Source organism: Cyprinodon tularosa, unplaced genomic scaffold (genome assembly GCF_016077235.1).
Source record: "Cyprinodon tularosa strain WSP-4 unplaced genomic scaffold, ASM1607723v1 ctg25, whole genome shotgun sequence".
In the NCBI taxonomy this organism is placed as follows: domain Eukaryota; kingdom Metazoa; phylum Chordata; class Actinopteri; order Cyprinodontiformes; family Cyprinodontidae; genus Cyprinodon; species Cyprinodon tularosa.
The window spans coordinates 288,860-308,788 of NW_024038928.1; the positions used below are offsets into that span (position 1 = coordinate 288,860).

General features: G+C 46.7%; 3 protein-coding genes across 4 annotated transcripts; 2 read left to right on the forward strand and 1 right to left on the reverse strand.

The window, feature by feature from the left end:
- Positions 1-910: 910 nt before the first annotated feature.
- Positions 911-2,930, forward strand: LOC119785519 (protein PET117 homolog, mitochondrial). Its single transcript, XM_038288232.1, has 2 exons — positions 911-1,095; positions 2,776-2,930. The coding sequence occupies exons 1-2, from the start codon at positions 1,000-1,002 to the stop codon at positions 2,914-2,916; spliced, it is 237 nt and encodes a 78-aa protein (XP_038144160.1). The 5' UTR covers positions 911-999; the 3' UTR covers positions 2,917-2,930.
- Positions 2,931-3,270: 340 nt separating this feature from the next.
- On the forward strand, positions 3,271-6,460 carry kat14 (lysine acetyltransferase 14). 2 transcript variants are annotated; one of them, XM_038288230.1, is made up of 10 exons: positions 3,271-3,555; positions 3,638-3,759; positions 3,828-3,949; positions 4,057-4,229; positions 4,302-4,730; positions 4,812-5,398; positions 5,482-5,615; positions 5,693-5,868; positions 5,940-6,130; positions 6,209-6,460. In XM_038288230.1, exons 1-10 carry the CDS (start codon positions 3,297-3,299, stop codon positions 6,380-6,382), a joined length of 2,367 nt encoding a protein of 788 aa, XP_038144158.1. In that variant the 5' UTR covers positions 3,271-3,296; the 3' UTR covers positions 6,383-6,460. The 2 variants fall into 2 exon arrangements, with proteins under 2 accessions (XP_038144158.1, XP_038144159.1); XM_038288231.1 differs by having other exon boundaries at positions 4,305-4,730.
- Positions 6,461-9,113: 2,653 nt separating this feature from the next.
- Positions 9,114-19,868, reverse strand: dzank1 (double zinc ribbon and ankyrin repeat domains 1). Its single transcript, XM_038288189.1, is given in 21 exon segments — positions 9,114-9,419; positions 9,498-9,572; positions 9,827-9,954; positions 10,030-10,107; positions 10,181-10,239; positions 10,564-10,675; positions 10,748-10,831; positions 10,914-11,017; positions 16,089-16,323; positions 16,397-16,558; positions 16,665-16,787; positions 16,867-16,950; positions 17,104-17,214; positions 17,217-17,403; positions 17,521-17,591; positions 17,678-17,772; positions 18,398-18,461; positions 18,563-18,665; positions 18,764-18,911; positions 19,347-19,467; positions 19,591-19,868. Coding segments are annotated over 20 exon segments (2,286 nt in total). The 5' UTR covers positions 19,456-19,467; positions 19,591-19,868; the 3' UTR covers positions 9,114-9,265.
- Positions 19,869-19,929: the final 61 nt, after the last annotated feature.

A 19,929-nucleotide genomic window follows, 5' to 3' on the forward strand; every position in this document is an offset into this window, starting at 1 on the left:
ACCACCTCGCTCAAAAAGAAAGAGGTGTCAGGTCTGCCCTAGCAATATGGACAGAAAAACCTACACAGTGTGCTTCACCTGCAACAAATATATCTGCAAAGAACACACTAAAAGTGTAAATATACACAAATATAAATATTGTATTCAAGTTCTATTGAAAAAAGACTTGTTTTTACCCTTCTCTTGAAGTAAATATATACGGGTCCAAAATGACCCGAAACACCATAGATGTTACTATATTTGATAATATTAAAATTTAAATCTTTTTTTTGTTGAACATTTATGAAATGTGTTTTAATATCTCTCAGTTGCACTCAGGTAACAAAACAACTGATTATTTTGTTGCCTTCTTCTCTTAAGGTTCATTAGACATTGAAAACGAGGGGTATGCTGCTAAAACAAAGGCCCAGGGGGCCACAAAAAATATTAAAACCAATCTTTTCATAGATAAGGGAGCCCAATCAGCTAAACAAGAGTTGAGAAAAACATTGGATGATAAAAGATTGTTTTTAGGGTATTTTATGGCTGATTTAATACTCGGGTCCAAAATGACCCGCTAACACTACAGATGGCAGCAGAAAGCTAACACAAGAGGAAGGATATATTAGCTAAACAGGCCTTAAAATCAGATATTAATATTTTCAATGATAAACCTTTTAGGAAGTAAATCAAATTATGCTTGAAATCAGTTTATTTGATTTAAAAAAAACTGGATTATTTAATCACATTTAAAGTAAGAATATAAGTGTGTGTATGAATGTACATATACACAAATACTAATTTATATGTGAGTTTGTATGGATATTGATTGATAGATAATATTTAGATAATAATTTCCCTCTGACATCATTGATGACCTTACTCCAGTCTGGTAGGTGGCGGTAAATGCACCCTAAAGTTGGTTGCCATGCGCCAATAAAAACAGTAGAAGAAGACAGAAGAAGAAGAGGTAGCATCACAGTTAGCTTCATGCAAACCGCAGCCGTGTAACCTAACGGGATGTCTACAGCCTCCAAAGTGGTTCTGACGGTTTCTGTGGTTTTGACTCTGAGCACGGTGGCTTGGGTCCACCTCAAACAGGCCTGGGACCGAGAGGTAGGCGGCTCACAACCGGACGGTACGGACAGGCAGACAGAGGGAGGTTTGTGTCCGGAGAGGTCAAACCCAGGACCAGTCTATGTCCTGAAGCTTTCAGATGTGTCTCTGCTTCCACACCTGAAACAAAAAGTCGCATTTCCTCCTCAGTCTGCTACAGGTTCTATAGAAACCTGCTAAGAACCGGGTCATTTGACTCAGGTGAGCTGAAGGAGAAACACGTGTGAAAAGGTTCAGGTCACTGGACCCCGAGGAGCATAATCCAAGATCTGTTAAAAACAATATGGCTGCAGGGTTCTAGAGCCTCTTCTGGGTCAGAACCGTCTGGATAGATGAAACTAGCCTGGATGTGGATGACTGTATTGGACAGAACCATGTTTAGAAAACAAACACTCCATATAAAGCACGGTAGTGGTGGGGTGGGGATCTGGGATAGCTCAGTCAATGTTTTTACTACTGGGAAATTTCAAGTTGGAAAAATTCAGCCCGTGGAGGCTAATTCAGAACTTGTTAAGCTGGGTCACACTTGGTACCATTATGGACCAGAACCAGAATGGTCTGAATTCTCCAGCTCTACAGTCCAGCTGCTGTAGTAGTTGGATGGTACCGTGCATTTCTACAAGCCAGGATTAGACCTGTGCATGGGAAAAAAAAAAAAAAAGATCCTGGTTCTTTTCTTAAAGTCGTGTATGCCATTTAAGAGCCACTTTAGCCTGATTTATGTTGTGGTTCAGGATATCCATCAACATCCAGTTGAGACAGTCAGAACTTTTATCACTCAAACATCAAAATGCTTCCTGATCAGCAGAACACATGGAATTTAGACAAGAGTGTAACTTTGTGATAAAACTTGGTGAGGACGCTCCAAGCATAGTGGCTACTCACCCTGAACGCTTTCAATAAGGCTTATATTTTCCAAAAATGAGCTCAAACATGTATTTATTGAATGCTTTCCTATTGTTGAGAACACAAGAGCACCACAATAAACTGATATTTATAGTTATAGACAAACGCCTGCCTCTAGTACATCATTTATAAAGGACTCAAAAACAATGTATAAAAAATGATGAATAACAGCCAATAACTGATGCCAGCATCAATATATCATGCATCCCTGGTATGGACACAACTTCACTTCCATCCATCCATCCATGCATGGCTTCCCTTTAAGCTGCATCAGTTATTATCCTCCTTCACAAGCAGAAAAATTTGTCCCATATGTCATTGATGGACAAAGTCTATATATTGAACCTTATATTTCAAAAATCATTTATATTCTGGTTTTTAATATTTCTGCTTTAATTCTTGCAGGTTTCTTATATTTTAATTTTTGAGCTGCAGCTATTTCTGAGTCTTGTTGAACTACAAAAGACAAAAAGATATGTTGAATTTTATTATAGCGTATTTTTACTTGTAAACTTGGGGATATATTTTATTGCATGTTGCATATCCCGCTGCCAGTGAATTTAGAACGACTTTGGATCAATTATAGATCTCTGAGGAACATCCCTGAGTTAAAACAAATCCTGTGAAGTCTGATCAGAAGCAGATCAGAGTTCTGATATTGAAACCAGAACCAGAGGGTCAGAGATCCAGAATAGCAGTTTGACAGATTCTACTTTCAGCTGTGAGTGGATCTGAATGTTCTCCGAGTCTTAATGGTTCCTGGTTCCTCCACAGCGCCTCCGTGAGGGCGTAGTCCGGGACCTGGAGCGGCTGCAGCGCAAGAGAGAGAACCTGCGGCTGCTGGAGGAGCAACAAGTTCTGACCCGGCAGCTGGAGGAGGAGAGGCAGCGGCGAGAGGCTGAGCTTCAGCCGTAGGACACCTGAGGAAGGTAGAGCACAGCTGGATCTCCCATCCCAGAATATGGAGGGAATTCAGTTCCATTATTGTTAAAAAATACGTTTTCTAAATTGAAATCTGAGCACATGTAGTTCTAGAAATAAAACTAAAAAGCCTCTAAATCAAAAATAAGGTTTGAGAGTTATTAGATTTTGTCAAATTGAGTTTTACGGATCACATTTTCTTCACTTCTTGTGGGGGCGGGCTTTCCTCCGGAGAGATTCTATTGGTCTGCTTGACATCACCAACAATATTCTTATTGGTCCAGAAAGGGCGTCCATATTGGGCTTGAAGGGACAGAGCTCAGCTGTCGGGACGTCTGTCCTCTGCAGGTGGGGTGTCCGCCTGAGGTTCGCTGATGGACAGCAGCGGCGAGCAGCTGGCGGCGGCCGAGGACGAGGCGGCGGGCACGTCGGCCTCAGAGGGCCTGGAGGAGGGAGAGGTGGAGGGGGAGACGCTGCTGATCGTGGAGTCGGAGGACCAGGGTTCTGTGGACCTATCCCATGACCAGAGCGGAGACTCCCTGACGAGCGACGTGGGCGAAGAGACGGACGGAGGATGGGCCTGCGAGGACATGTCCTTCTACTGTGACCACTGTCACAAGTGGATTCCTGCAGGTGAGCCAATCGGAGCGTGGCATGGGGTCGTTCCCTCTCTGCGTTCTCGCCTGGTTCTGACCCCGTTCTCTGCCGGTTTCAGCTCAGCTCCGCGGTGAGCAGCCCAGTTACCTGAAAGGAGACAACTTCTTTAAATTTCTGTGCTTCAGCTGCTCAGAGGACGGGAAGGAGAGCTTTGAGAGGATGAGGCTCACCTGGCAGCAGGTAAGACCCCGCCCCCTTTGGTCCGTGGCCTGCTGTCCCGCAGGTAGAAATCAGTCTTCTCTGTGCAGGTGGTGATGCTGGCCATGTACAACCTGTCTCTGGAGGGGACGGGGCGGCAGGGATACTTCAGGTGGAAGGAGGACATCTGCTCCTTCATCGGTCGACATTGGAACTTTCTGCTGGGAAACAGGTGAAGCGCTTCTGATCCGTTGGCCACCAGTGGGCGCTAAAGCACACGGCTCCTGTTCATGTTCTGTATGAGGCACTGAGGATGATAATTTTATCGGCCATTCGCAGGAAGAAGACGTCCACATGGTGGAGCACGGTCGCCGGCTGCCTGTCAGTCGGAAGCCCCACCTTCTTCCGCTCCGGAGCGCAGGAGTTCGGAGAACCCGGCTGGTGGAAACTGGTCCAGAACAGGCCTCCCACGCTGAGACCGGATGGAGACAAGACCAGCACGAAGATCAGAGGTGAGGCTCTGTGAAGCGGCAGCGTGCGGGTGAGTCGGCTCTGCCCTCCTCTGACCTGTTGCGTTTGGCCAGCAGCCTCCAGGCCGCCCATGGATCCCATCATCACGGTGGAAGGCCTGAGGAAGCGCGGAGCCAGGAACCCCGTGGAGAGCGCCATGCAGCTGAAAGAGAAGCGCTCCCGCACACAGGAGGCCAAAGACATACGGCGAGCTCAGAAGGAGGCAGCGGGCAGCTACACGGACCGCAGCTCCTCCTCCACACCCGTCAAGATGGGAGTCTGTCGGGGCGGACGGCGCCCCGATCTGGTCCTGGAGAGAGGCGAGGTCATCGACTTCTCGTCGCTCAGCTCCTCGGACCGTACACCTCTCACCAGCCCCTCCCCTTCGCCGTCGCCTGACTTCTCTGGTCCGGGAACCCCTGCCTCCCACTCGGCCACGCCCAGCCTGCTGTCTGAGGCTGACCTCATCCCAGACGCCATGCCCCCTCAGGCGCTGTTCCACGGTGAGTCCTCATCCGTCTCGGCTGGCTGTTGTCCTGCCGCGAGAAAATGCTGATGTCACTGTTCACTGGCTCCACCTGCAGATGATGAGGAGATGGAGACGGAGGGGATGATTGACCCGGGAATGGAGTACGTCCCTCCGCCAAACGTCAACATCAGCCGGAAGAAGCTCCGCCCACCGCAGACTTTCATCAAACGGGAAGCTGATAGCGAGGAAGACGAAGGCCACGACCAAGAGGGCCGCTGTGAGGAGTCTGCAGACTGCGAGGCTCCGCCCTCTTCCTCCCGTGGAGGAGGAGGAGGCGGGGTACTGGAGCGGCGAAGAACGACTGTTCCTGAGAAATCTGATGCTGTCGCCGCCCCAGAAGGTCCCCGCTTCTCACCCCTGAGCTTATATGAGGAGCGGCTGCTGCTGCGGCGGATGGATGCCTGCCAGCTGGCACTGGCCGTCACGCCGCAGGCCAAACGACTCTACAGGAAGCTGCTCATCCGCCACGCCAAACGGCAGAGAGGACTGCCTCTGTTTGACATCGACCGGGCAGTCAGTGCCACCCTGAGCCTAGTGGGGGGGATCTACGGCACTCAGGAGGTGGACTCACGAGTCGGGGGTGGAGTTAAAGGGACTTACTGCACCAGCAGCCAGGAGGAGCGGATTCTGGATCGTTTCCAGGTAGCGGGAACCAGAACCTCCTGGTTGTTTCAACGCAGAGGTTCTCTGGATTCCTCTGATCTGTTCCGTCTCTGTTCCTGCAGACAAACGTGTCGAGTAGACGAGGCGTCCAGCAGCGCTCCGTGTCCTTTTGGCATCGCCTGATGGGAGCTGAGGGCAGTTTGGAGCAGAACATCAAGAGTCCGTACACGGCCCGGATCCTGAAACCGTTCATCAGGTCCGAGTCGCAGAAGTGGACCTGAGGCGCTGAGTGACGGTCGTCTCACCTGTTGTGTGTTTGTTCTACTTCCTCAGGAGGGATTTCGAGTCGAAACCTCTAAAGCTCCGCCTCCTGGCTGAGATTAGAGCATATCCTCACAGGAAGGATCCAGACTGGATCCCAGAACCCGACGCTCCCATCGACTACTGCTACGTCCGTCCCAACCACATCCCATCCGTCAACGCCATGTGCCATGACAGCTTCTGGCCAGGTAAGCCCCGCAGCCTCCCTCTGCAGCCTCCCCTCTCGTCCCCGAGTCTGACCTCAGCCGTGTTCCTCCAGGTGTGGACCTGTCCGAGTGCCTCCAGTACCCAGACTTCAGCGTGGTGGTGCTCTACAAGAAGGTTGTGGTTGGCTTTGGGTTCATGGTGCCAGACGTCAAATACAACGAGGCGTACATCTCTTTCCTGCTGGTCCATCCTGAGTGGAGGAAAGCTGGGATCGGGACCTTCATGATCTACCATTTAATCCAGGTGAGTCCTGTCAGAGTTACGGGTCTGGGGGGGGCGGAGCTCTGAACAAGTGTGAAAACATCTGCTTCTGTCTTCCAGACTTGCATGGGGAAAGACGTGACGCTGCACGTGTCGGCCAGTAACCCCGCCATGCTGCTCTACCAGAAGTTTGGCTTCAAAGCCGAGGAGTACATCCTGGACTTCTATGACAAATATTACCCCGTGGACAGCGGCCAGTGTCGGCACGCCTTCTTCCTGCGACTGAGGCGCTAAAAGGTGGCGCCACGGTGCTGCAGGGAGCTCTGCTTTGACTTCTGTCCTGTTCTGAATAAAACGCTGCTTTTCTCTGTGTTTCTGGTTCCAGTTGTTCCTCTTAAAGATGGACTAACATTTTCTTTATTGGACATTTTCAGTCAAACTTAGCTACATTGGATGAATTTAGCTCCAATATTTTTTTTAAGGGTTTCAGTCCTCAGTTCCTTAAATTACCTCAAAGCTGCACCAAAACCGATTAGATAAATAAATGCTTCCTTGAAAACAGCTTTGGTGAACCTACTTTTACAGACTGAACATCTAAACTCCAGAGGAGACATATAGGAAGCTACTGAGCTGTTGGCAAAAGGTGAAATTAATTGAGATGCTAACAAAGACTTGTTAGTCCCTAAATAAGTTAATTAAAAAGGTCACTTTAATAAAAACAATACACGCAGCTTTGTTTTAATCATTAGTTATTTCTGTATCTTTTCCTGTCATAAACTTTAAATCTGCAACTAGCTAATGTAGAACTAGCTTGTATTCTGAAGTTTGACCAGCAGATGGCGCTAATTCCCTTTCTAAAATACACCAGCTTCTTCCGGTTCGGCAGCTTTGATGTTGAAAGAGGTTTCAAAACTTATCGCTCAGTGTTGTGCTGGGGTATTAGGTCTTAAAAACATTGTTTTGAAATACTAAAAATGGCAAATGAAAATATAATTTGTCTGATTTTGTTGTTTTATTTCTATAAATGTAACTGGTACGTGTAACAAAAGTTACTTAAAGTATTTCTGATCCTGATAAGCAGGCTGATCTGTAAAAGTGTTTACTCCCAGATATTTGATCTTAATCTTTAAGGTTAAAGTAGTTTTGAAATGCTGACGTGTTTAAAATAAAAAAACTTAAGACATTGATTATTCCTTTAGAGTTTTCCTTAGAGACATTATGATGTGATGTGAAGGAGAAGTGAGAGAGGATTCCTGGAGTCTGAACCTCTGATGCTCTTAGAACCGTTTTTATTGTTAAGTTTAATTCACTGAACTTCCTGACTCAGGAAAAATGTTTTCAAAGCTTAAATACGTCGATGCTTTTGGCTTCTTTTACAGCAAAGGAAAAGAGAAATCCCAAGAATCGTTTGGAGACAAATGGCCCCAAACAGCTGATCTCAGTACAGGCGGTCTGGTGCTGTTTGGACCTCCATAGCTCAGCCAACCTTCCCATCAGAACCAATTCAATTCAGTTTATTTATATAGCGCCAATATAAAACTCATGTAATCTAAGGGCACTTTACAATTCAACCATCACTGCAAAAGTATCACACAAAGGTGGACTTTTTCAGACCCAGTTATCTTTTTGATCCATTGTTTCTCACTTGATGTGGAGGCAAAATGGAGCTAGATCTCCAGCTCTCAGCAGACTGAGCAATATTCCCCCTGAAGATTCTCTCTGACCTGCTGGATCTCCTTCACAGGACTCATCAAAACCAAATGGCTTTCCATGGTTTGCTCATATCTTTACACAAGGTTATTATTGGAGGGTTGAAATCTTCCAGACTCCCTCTGTCTCCCAAGATCACCATGGCAACCAGTGACTCTGTATCACTCAGTAACCTCTTCCTCCTGGCAGTGCTCCATCAGGGCTGCCTCCACAGAGCCAGAACAATCTGATCAATCCTTGGATCTCTGATAAAAGTTTCATAAATTTAGATTTACAGAGAAGTTCTGCAGAACTTTTGACTGAAATCTAATGTTCATCACAGAACCTTGAACACATTCATCCCAAAGTGAAGGTTGGTGCAGAAGATTACGATGCCTTCCAGTCTTTAAATTTTAGAGGAACTTAATGATTGAAAATATCTTTCTGGACTTTTATAGACTCTTATACTCCCGACCGTGCAGCAAGTAAAGAAGAATTAAGACATTATAGCCAAGGCTTATGGGAACAGGGTCTCAGTGCTGTATGATGCCTTTGGATACATGAATAAAGACACAACTATCCATGTATAACAGAAAAGGGAAAAAGGGTAGAACATATATATTGATGATGACGGATGGTGGGTCATGTGGAGAGTACATCAGTCAATTACCAGCTAATGGGCATGAAGGGATTTTGCCTGGAAGAATGTAAGACTAGAAGCAAACAATTAAAAAGTCATTAGAAATGTTGGAGAGGATGTGGAGCAGTCGATGTGGACCAGTTATATATCTTCTTGAAATGTCCAAAAATACTGGTGTTTTATGGAAACTTCTGTGAGGTCATATGTTATGTCTTAGAATACAATGTTCCAGTGAGATCTGAAGTGCTGTACTTTTGTAAATTCTCTGAATAATCATCATTTGGTTAAAACATTGTTAATAGAGATAACAAGAAACTGGAGGAAAGAATGGGTTCCACCAAAGCAGGGATGTTCCACTGGTTCCAGAAAGGGCTGTGTCGCTGCAGGTTTTCTTTCCAACCAAACAATAGCGCACCAGACATCATCAAGTCATCATGTTCAGATTGGACTCACTTAATGAGATGACTGGAGTTTGGTGCAATTGCTTGGTTGGAAAGAAAACCTGCAGCCATGCGGCCCTTTTGGAACCACTTTTACACCAAAGGAACAATGGTCAGTAATAGTGGAGAACACAGGTTCAGATTAAAGGAATGACAAATGGACAAAAAAATGGAAAATAGATTAAGAATTTTATAAGAAAACAGGATGGCGATGGAAGATTTTAATCCTTAGAAACCGAATTTTTTATTAATAAATGTTCTGTGTAAGAAAACCCCACTTTATCTCAATATAAGTGTAAAAAATGACATGTTTTAGAGGAACTTGGGAGTCGGATGGAAACAGAACGGCCTGGAGCTGCAGTCAGAAACGTTTCAGAGCTGCTGACTGGTTTTGGTCACATATATCACTCAGATGATGTCCAGGTTCTGATGGGACCTTCCCAGTAAATCCAGTCCTGTCTGAGCCGCCAGCAGGGACATCATGTCGTCGCAGCCGGAGGTCACCGCCATGTCGTATGCTGTCTGACCAGCAGCGTTCCTCCTTCTCACGCTCGCCTTGCACCTACAAGCGGACACACAGTGACAACACCATGAGGTGGGAGGAGCTTCAGCTGCAGGTGTTCAGGTCCAGGTGAGTTACCTCAGCAGGAGCTTGGCGCTCTGCAGCCCCTCAGAGCCCATAGCTGCAGCTTCATGCAGAGCAGTGTTCCTCATCCTGAGGAGGAGAACATGTTCAATAAAATGACCTGAACCAATGCAGTGGGGGCGGGGCCAGGTAAGGGGTGTGGTCACCTGGACTCCAGCCCTCTTAAATCAGGTTCTATAATCTAGTAGATCCACATCTGTACTCCGACAGCTGGCTCCGCCTGCATTTCAAAGGAAGCGACTCACACCTGCCTGCTAACACCTGGGTGTCACAGTGTGGCTCCGCCCACATTACCTGCATCAGGTTATCTAAGTTTTTCTTACGGTCCAGACTGTTGGTCAACGTCGGCTCCTCGCTGAATCAAAACAGGAAGCACGTCGTAGTGACTGTTCACCACGGCGACCGCCAAGGCGTGGCGGCTGTCACTCCCACAGCAGGATGGGTCCGCCCCCTGGTGGACAAACAAAGACCTGGTTAGACTGGGTCAGGAGATGCTGTGTGATCCTGACTAGACATGGGGGTCTACCTGATCCAGAAGGTGCTGGATGGTTGCGATCCGGCCTCTATCTGGACCCAGTTCCTTCAGCAGCTGACAGTCAGTCACCTGCAGCCAATCAACCAATCATAGAACACTTTGGATTTCAGATGGCAGCTTCCAGTTCAGACAGGGTTCTTACCGATGGTCCTGGTTTCAGGTTTCGATTGGGTCTTCTAAGACCTGACAGCAGACGACTTCCTGTATGGAGAGAAATTTGTTCCAATATTATTGATAGCAAAAAAAAAAAAAAAGGATTTTCTGAAACTCAGTTTCAGAAATTGAACATTAATAAACTTCACAATAAAAAAGGTTTTGAGATAAATTTATGATGCAGATGCAGAATTTCAACTTTATCAGTTTTATCTTTGGCCACCAGGAGTCATTGTTCAAATTACTTTTTTTTATTTTTTTTTTATTTTAGCTCATTAAGCAGAGAATAAAAGCGGTTCAGCTCCTCCTTAAAAACACCAAGTGATACAGAGGGAAACTAAGAATAGTAGAGTCAGAACCTGTGGTTCTTACCTAGACTGGTTCTGACTGTAGATTGCTCCGTGACGTGGCTCAGAGTCTGGGCCTGACTCGGTATCCCAGACCCTCCCTGGACTGGACCGTCAATGTTTCCATGAAGTCCAACCTGAGACCCGACAACAGTTCTGCTCATTTAAATGTCCATCCACCCTCAGGTTTCTTCCTGTCAGAAACTCACCTGCTGTTGCTCCGGAGCAACACAGGAAAAGCTTAAGGTCAGAATGACTTCCTGCTGATCCTCCTGAATCACAGCTGAGATCATCTGAACAAGAAAAGTAACACAAACAGCTGGAAGACACCTGCTCAGGTGATGTTCGTCCCTCAACTCAAGGTGAAGAGCTTACCTGTCCCAGACGTGGTTCTGCCAGCAGAGTCCTGAAGGAGGAATGGTTCTGGGTGTAACTTCTCAGGTGAGCACACACATGGTCCAACTGCTTCCTCCAGTAACCTGAACATCAGCAGCAATTCAGAACCACTGAGAATGTTTCACCATAAAAAACAAAAACAGGTTTCAGTTTATGGATCCTTGTCCCAAGAACCGACCCCAAAGTTCTGATTAATCACCACCATCACACCATGGCTGTTTGAGCGGTTCTAATCCAGGGTGAAAGCAGAATCAGCCAGGCATGAGGAAACTAACCAGCAGCTTGGGGCCCAAGACACTAGAGGGTGTCTATGCATGTATAATCATTTTAGAGATACACTATATTGCCAAAAGTATTTGCTCACCCATCCAAATTATTGGAATCAGGTGTTCCAATCACTTCCATGGCCACAGGTGTATAAATTCAAGCACCTAGGCATGCAGACTGTTTTTACAAACATTTGTGAAAGAATGGGTCGCTCTCAGGAGCTCAGTGAATTCCAGCGTGGAACTGTGATAGGATGCCACCTGTGCAACAAATCCAGTCGTGAAATTTCCTCGCTCCTAAATATTCCACAGTCAACTGTCAGCTGTATTATAAGAAAATGGAAGTGTTTGGGAACGACAGCAACTCAGCCACGAAGTGGTAGGCCACCTAAACTGACGGAGCGGGGTCAGCGGATGCTGAAGCGCATAGTGCGAAGAGGTCGCCAACTTTCTGCAGAGTCAATCACTACAGACCTCCAAACTTCATGTGGCCTTCAGATTAGCTCAAGAACAGTGCGCAGAGAGCTTCATGGAATGGGTTTCCATGGTCGAGCAGCTGCATCCAAGCCATACATCACCAAGTGCAATGCAAAGCGTCGGATGCGGTGGTGTAAAGCACGCCGCCACTGGACTCTAGAGCAGTGGAGACGCGTTCTCTGGAGTGACGAATCGCGCTTCTCCATCTGGCAATCTGATGGACGGGTCTGGGTTTGGCGGTTGCCAGGAGAACGGTACTTGTCTGACTGCATTGTGCCAAGTGTAAAGTTTGGTGAAGGGGGGATTATGGTGTGGGGTTGTTTTTCAGGAGCTGGGCTTGGCCCCTTAGTTCCAAGGAAAGGAACTCTGAATGCTTCAGCATACCAAGACATTTTGGACAATTCCATGCTCCCAACTTTGTGGGAACAGTTTGGAGCTGGCCCCTTCCTCTTCCAACATGACTGTGCACCAGTGCACAAAGCAAGGTCCATAAAGACATGGATGACAGAGTCTGGTGTGGATGAACTTGACTGGCCTGCACAGAGTCCTGACCTCAACCCGATAGAACACCTTTGGGATGAATTAGAGCGGAGACTGAGAGCCAGGCCTTCTCGTCCAACATCAGTGTGCGACCTCACAAATGCGCTTCTGGAAGAATGGTCAAAAATTCCCATAAACACACTCCTAAACCTTGTGGACAGCCTTCCCAGAAGAGTTGAAGCTGTTCTAGCTGCAAAGGGTGGACCGACGTCATATTGAACCCTATGGATTAGGAACGGGATGTCACTTAAGCTCATATGTGAGTCAAGGCAGGTGAGCAAATACTTTTGGCAATATAGTGTAGCTTGCGTGACAATGTACATCTGCGCTATGCTATCACACCTGATGTCCATCTGTACGTCGCCAATATAGGAGGGGTCATCTAAAGGACCAAAAAGATCGGCTTGGGTGCAAGTTTCACAAAGAATCGTCAAAAATGGCAAAACTTGGGAGTCCAAAGTCAAAGTGGACCTACGTGTGTAGTACGCATTGATATTGTATTGTTAAGTCTAAAGATTAGGAGATGTTTCATGAATTGACCACTGCTTTAGTGAAGGAAGCAGCAGAGACAAGCTTTTTTAAATTAAAATGGTAGACAATTAAAATAACGTAGACAAAGTCTGAAGTGAAGAATGCTCCTTATCAGTTTTAAGGTGGATTTTAAAAGAGCCCTTTTAATTTAGCCCTAGAAGGACTGTTTCTAGGGCACACCGTCCAGCTGCAGCCTTCTTTCCCCAGCAACCATGCACTGACTGCCAGGTGTTCTGTCAGATCAGCATACCCCATCAGACCAGCATACCCATAGTCAATGCGCAAGTGCAAGACGTCAGATTTGTGTTTATCCCTTTAGTTTTGTACAGAAAAATCCGCTTTACACTACCTTATGGCGATCTCACCTTAAATTTGTTTTTTTTGTACATGACTAAAGGGATACAAGCCCGTAAAGGTAGTTTCTTAGCTCCAACTTCCAGGAAAGCTTCTCCCAGATTCTGGGTGAGGCTGGGGACATGGAGTCTGACTGGACCATGAACTCTACCTCTATTGGGGATGCAGCCAATTGCCGCTGTGACCGTAATGTCTGTGTTGCCTGTTGTGGTGAACAGTGGCAGTAAGGGCGAGCATACATTATACAATATTTCCAATCTTTGTACTCAGCTCCAACTGTACGATGAAACCATAGGGTTTAAAAGTTCACATGAATGTTCTCACACTGTAGGGCCTTTTTCTCTGATTCAATCTCACTGCTCGTCCAAAAAAAAAACACACGTCAGACTCAGAGCCAAGAGATGGCACTGGTCGGACTTGTCAATCTGGAAGCCAAACGTAGACAGTAGAGGAAGAAGAATTCCTTTGTTTGCACATGTGCAGTGCACAAGGTTCAGGTAAATCGGCTCATAGGCGATTGTGTATCTCTGTTTCAATAGCAGAATTCGCTCACAAACACCTCACAAGGGCTGACTGAATTTCAAACGTATGATTTTCTACCCACCTAAAATTCCTGTTCGGGAGGGGGTCAGGAATTGCCCCTCATTACCCCCTATACATTACACCAGGTGTTCTTGACCCTGTCCTTCATGTTTTAGATGTCTCTACTCAAGCACACCTGATTCAAATCACTGCATTTTCTCCTCGACAGCCCTCAAATGCTGCAAAAGCCTGTTAATTACCTTTTCAATCAGGTCAGCTGTGTGGAGGCAGGGAAACACCTAAAACATGAGGGACACTGGGCCCTGAGGACCATGTCTAAGAAACCCTGTACTACATGGTGCACGATGAGACTGAAATTTGGCTCTGATCCCAAAAAAATCTTGCACAACAGGAGAATCAGCCAGAAAAGGGCAAAAATGCCATTAGGCTGAAGATAAGAGTCTTACTGAGCCTGCTTGGCTTATGAGACTCATTACGGAGAAAGCAGATATCATTAGGCCAAGCGTGCTGCTGCCAGGGCAGCTGTAGAAGTCTCCAAAAGTCTCCCAAGGGGGAGTTCGCTAACCTGACTCCGCCAGATGAATTTGCTCTGCATATCCATCTGGAAACCTTCGGTTGAAGTAATTTTGGGAAGGGGCGAAAATACTGGTTAGCTGATTGGCCTATGTTGGTGATAGACGGGCCAAATAAACCAATCAGATCAACGAAGCATATGACGTACTAACAGCCAGGCTGCTCTTGCCGAAACCAGTCGGGAGAAGAGCAAAAACATCTTTTCCTCTGAGAAAATCCTCCAGAACAGTGTTTTGCTCTTCTTTCAGTGAAGAAATACTCTGTAATTCCGATAAAACTTGCTTGATAGCCACGCTAACGCTAGTTTCATCGGCTGAAGCCGCCATGTTCTTTAGACTGAACTGTCGCGCTTCTCGTTGCGTCACACCTCAACCCGCCTCAAACCCAACGCTGATTGGACGTTCGTCTGGTGAACGGCTCCAAATTTTCTTTAACGGAGAGTCTCCAGAGTGATTAGCGAGTGAAATCTTGAAAGCTCGTGAGATCAGGATGGTCTCACGAGGCTAGGAGTTTGGAGAGACAATGGAGAAATACTATTGGCCAGCCTCAAAGTGTCAGACGCACAGACACAGAGGGAGGATTAAAAGTCCAGTAATTTATTGGAACCGGTTGACAGACTTACAGGTTTGCAGAATCAGACAGGCATGGTGGCACAAGAAACACAACGATCCAGCACAGAGGGAAGTTCAGACTCAGCTTATATAGGGAGCTCCCTTAAAGCTGTCCCCATGCCCAGACAGCAGTACATGTGATATGTAACCTGTGAAAAAAACTGCTTCAATTGGTCCCGCCTACTGCCTGTATTTCAATCTGGAAAGAATAATTCGGGACGAGTCAAAACAACCAATCACAGCCAGAGGAGCGTCTGATGGAGTGTCAATCACAGCTCACACACGCCCCCCCCCCCCCCCCCCCCCCCCTTCTGGTCGCATGCGGCAGATGCTGTGAGAGGGGTGGAGCTTGGAGGTAGGGCATGAGGGAAGCAGAGAGGGTGGGGGAGTGGCGTGAAACCTGTTTTTCTTCAAATTTTCAGTCGAAGTCTGCTCTCTCCTCAATGTTACAGACTGCAGCTTTAATCAGCAGAGAGAAAACAGCTTATCTATGCTGAGCTCAAACTCCCCAGGCATGGATCCACGGCGCCCTCTGGTGGGCAATGCCCCTGATCCTGACACAAAGAGACTGTGACAAACCATCCAGCAATTCCAGATGGGGAAGCATGGCTTTGCTAACACCGTTTTTAATGGGTGGTTGGAGCTGCTGACCTTGAATCAAGAAATTAATTGGATGGTGGAAAGAACACTTTGAATATCTTATTAACCCCGCAGACACACCTTCCTAGGCAGAAGCAGAGACCTGGTGCTCAAGGTTTCATTTGTTCTGAAGTCATGGTGAAGTCAAAGTCTCCTAATATTGCTAATATTATGACTTCATTCTCATAGTATCAGGACTCTATTGTCATCCAGGTTTTGATATCTCCAACATAAAAGAAAGGTGATTTCACTCCCTTTCTAGTGGGCATATAAATCTGATTGTCGTCTGCATGACAGTGAAAAATGACCCCATGCCTTCTGAGTATTAAACCCAGAGAAGGAATAGAACCTCTTCTACCAAACTTATTCACATTGTGCAGACATTTGAAACTACCAGGAGATTGGTTTCCTCCTAGACTCTAGATTCTGCTCAAATCAACATCCTGTGATCCCCAACCTGATAGCAGGAACTGCATCATTTCTGACACAGGAGAATTAGCTAGCAACATGTTTTCACAGTAATACCTTTCCTCAGGCTACCATCCGTACTGACAGTAGTAGCAGCAATACTGGTGGTGTGCGGTCAGTAGCAATGCCTTCTAGTATTACTACCACTTTACCTCGACCAGGGCTAATGGCAGTGAGCGGCGGTCGGCGGTCTCGGTTCGCCAGCTCTTGAGTATGTTGTATTGCCCTCTGCTGTTCCTTCTTCTGTAGTGCCATGGATGAGGGGAAGTAGAGTCCTACAGTCTGTGTAGCCTGATCCACAGAGGGAGGGCCAACTTTCAACCTGGGGGCGGAGATTGATGGGGGCATGGCCTTCTGGGCTGCATCATTTTGGGTCAGAGCTGAAACCTGCAGCCAGTCCAGCTGGTTAAAATGGGGAAAAGGATTCAGCATATGGGTTGCAATAGGTGGTGCTTTGTACCTGGCTGTAGGTGGTGACCTCTGCAGTTGGTGTAGTGTCATTGCATGGTTTGGATGGGGAATGTTGATCCAGGAACACGCCACAGGAAGTGCAGAAGAGAGCACCGGGATGCGCGCTTGCTCCGCATTGCCAACACGACACACAGCTGATGGTGTTACGGAGCTAAACATACGAGTCACATGAGAACACATTCCACAGGGTTTCCCTAAAAACAAGCCAAACTGGGAATCAGTAGGAGAGACTGGAAATAAAGCAGCAGCTTGTTCACCTTTATGCCGCACCAGTCACAGAATCTGGCGTCACCACGGTTTAAACGCTCACATCTGGAGCAGGAAAACATCCTGTCATCTGCCGCCTGGCGAGAGGGGGCGCTGTTGTGGCCTTGATTAACCTGCAACCCCACAAGAGAAACTGCTGCAGGTGAAACATGGAAGCAGCATGTATAAACATAGGTGCAAGTCCAGACATACCGGCTGCAGACGACTCTCACAGGTCACACAGCTGGAAAGCTTAGCTGGATTCCAACTTCCACAGGAAGGACACAACGCATGACCCTGAGTCAACAACGCAACAGAGGTCCAGTCAATTGGAAACCAAAGGAAGGACTTTAAAACTGAAAAATCCTGACTTTAATCGACTTCAGGTCTAGCAGAGCGCCTTTAATCTGACATCTGGGCTCCATCAGGGCCAGTGTCAGTGTAACGTACCTGCAGACTGAGCAATGGCTGCTGGGATCTATCTGTGGACGTCTCGCAGATCAAACAGGTCTGAGTATTAACGGGAACCAGAGATTGGCAGGAAGCGCACCGCAGCATCTGACACCAGACCACACACATTTACTTAGAGATTCTGCAGCTTCCCTCAGCAGTATGGTGGACGGTTGCATCACCTGTCCCGTCTCAGCGGGGGACGGCTTGGGGGCAGTTACTGGCGGAATCACAGAACCACACTGAGGACAGAACCGGGCAAACGGGTCTGGAGGACGGGCACTGAGACACCGAGGACACCTGACCACAAATAGAGTGGAGGATAATTTGAAGGATGAGAGGCAGTGATGGAGGAGTTCTCCCATTGGACAACTGAGGTCAGTAACTGTGGGGTTGACCCTGTCTTTGTGTCTGTACCACGGGAAGTCTTTGTCCCTCTGAACTTCGGACCACTGCGTTTTGCTCAGCTGCTCCTGATGTCGTGAATCCTGGTAGACAGGAAGTATACTGAAATAAAGGCTTAAACCAGAAGTTCACAGTTTCTACAGCTGAATCCGTCACTGTGTTCATTTACCGCAGATCGGGAGCGCCGGGAAGAACCCATCAAGAGGGCAGTAGCTTTGATCTTGGAGCCTCTGGAGCCAAAGCGTCCGTTTAGAAAGCAAGGACCTGAAGGAGTAGGAGGGACAGTATGGACAACAGGACAAGAAGCTGCATCAGTTTAATAACTTTAGCCTAATTTTATTGATCAGATGTGTAAAACCTATTGCTGCACCGAGCCACTTTGGCAGTAACAAGTGTTAAAAGGCCTGGTTGCAGCAGATGAATGTGAATTTCATTGCGATATTTCATCATTAACAAGGAGCACACTGCTCCTTCGTTATAATTTCACTTTTGCAGTTTTAACCAATTTGTTCACTTTAAACGAACACGTGGCTCTACTTCCTGACATAATATGTTAGATTGAATTTTGGGGGCCGTATAAATTCCTGCTGTGGGCCATATTCGGCCCCAAGACCTCACATTTGACACATTTGATACCATCTGAAGCTAGCTTGGTGTTCTAACAGTTACTTGGGGTCATCATCAGCACATCCATCCATCCACCCATCCATCCATCCATCCATCCATCCATCCATCCATCCATCCATCCATCCATCCATCCATCCATCCATCCATCCATCCATCCATCCATCCATCCATCCATCCATCCATCCACTAGTATGTTGACAATTAGTAGGGGGACCTTATCTACAGTTGTTTACAGGTGCACATTTCATCTGTCTGAACATACCTGCAGGTCTTTGAGCAGAACCAGCAAAGTGCTCAATAGAACCCAAAGTTCCTATAGGCTGTTGCTGAAACAACAAAACAATGAAGGTGAAACTTCTCACACCAGACAGCTGAGTGATGTTTGAAGATCGGCTGACAGGAAAGCTGCTGGTTTCTGTTTTATTACCTGCGTTTTTTTCTGCAGACCATCCCTGCTATCATCTGAGATGCCTGTTTCCACCTGATCCACAGAAAAGCCCTTGGTGACCACTGAGCTCTCTCTGCCATCCCTACACCACACATGGGTTACACACACAGCAAAGGTAAACAGGGAGTGATGAACTTTTGTTTCCCATATTTGCCTGACGGTTGCTCAGGTTATTTTTACCTTGTAACAGCCATGGCTCTGACAGTCACCTGACCGGCAGGAAGCAGGATGGGATCTGTATACTTCCTGCTGCTGCCATCTGACCCACGCTGTCCTGCCACTGGCTTAGAACCATCCAAGGTAAAGAAGATCAGCACACCTGCAGAATCTGAGTAAACACACCTATTGGCTAGAGAATCTATCAAATACACCCGGATGGATGAATGGATGGATTGATGGATGGATGATGGATGATGGATGATGGATGGATGGATGGATGATGGATGGATGATGGATGGATGGATGGATGATGGATGGATGATAGATGGATGGATGGATGTTGGATGGATGGATGGATGGAGGGATGGATGTTGGATGGATGGATGGATGGATGGAGGGATGGATGGATGGATGGATGGATGGATAATGGATGGATGATAGATGGATGGATGATGGATGGATGGATGGATGGATGGATGATGGATGGATGGATGGATGATGGATGATGGATGGATGATAGATGGATGGATGGATGATGGATGGATGGATGGATGGATGGATGGATGGATGGATGGATGGATGGATGGATGGAGGGAGTTGGTACCTGACTGAATGGAGATGGGTGTTTTGGTATCGATGTGGTTCTTGGATTTTCGAGTCAGAGGATGAGTGATGGGGATGATAAGAGGAGCTAATATGGCCCCTGCTGCCATGGCAACAACAGGCTGACAATAAAAAGAAAGATAAATCTGTAAATAAACTTGACTGAAGTCATTAAGCAGTAGTATATTCATAAAGTTTAGTTTCCCAAACCACCATTTATTTTACAATTTATTCATTCTTGTTACCGTTCAATAAGTTCTGCTCCTTTCGCAGTTCATATCCTGATTGATCCAGGTTTTTCCTCCGGGTTGTTTTTGATGCTTCCCTTTTTCCTTTTCCTCTTCTTTCCAGCGACTAATGTAGGGAACAGAAAGCTGTAATCCGGGCATAATCCACCTGCTAATAAAGTTGTTCTCTCTCGCTTGCTGAAGCACAGCTGCTGCGTTTGAAATAGGTCACCATGGCAACAGGGAAACTTTCCCATTTTGACAACAGGAAGTGATCACAATGTATATCCCTGTGCCTTTACTCCTTTAAAACGATACAAATCACGATAAATGCTTTAATAAAAATAAAAATATAGG

Excerpts from the sequence above, each read along its gene's own strand:
- LOC119785519 (XM_038288232.1), top strand. The coding sequence starts at position 1,000 with ATGTCTACAGCCTCCAAAGTGGTTCTGACGGTTTCTGTGGTTTTGACT. Across the intron at positions 1,096-2,775 it reads AACAGGCCTGGGACCGAGAG|CGCCTCCGTGAGGGCGTAGT; the intron begins GTAGGCGGCTCA and ends GTTCCTCCACAG.
- kat14 (XM_038288230.1), top strand. The coding sequence starts at position 3,297 with ATGGACAGCAGCGGCGAGCAGCTGGCGGCGGCCGAGGACGAGGCGGCG. Across the intron at positions 3,950-4,056 it reads AACTTTCTGCTGGGAAACAG|GAAGAAGACGTCCACATGGT; the intron begins GTGAAGCGCTTC and ends GGCCATTCGCAG. Across the intron at positions 4,230-4,301 it reads GACCAGCACGAAGATCAGAG|CAGCCTCCAGGCCGCCCATG; the intron begins GTGAGGCTCTGT and ends GCGTTTGGCCAG.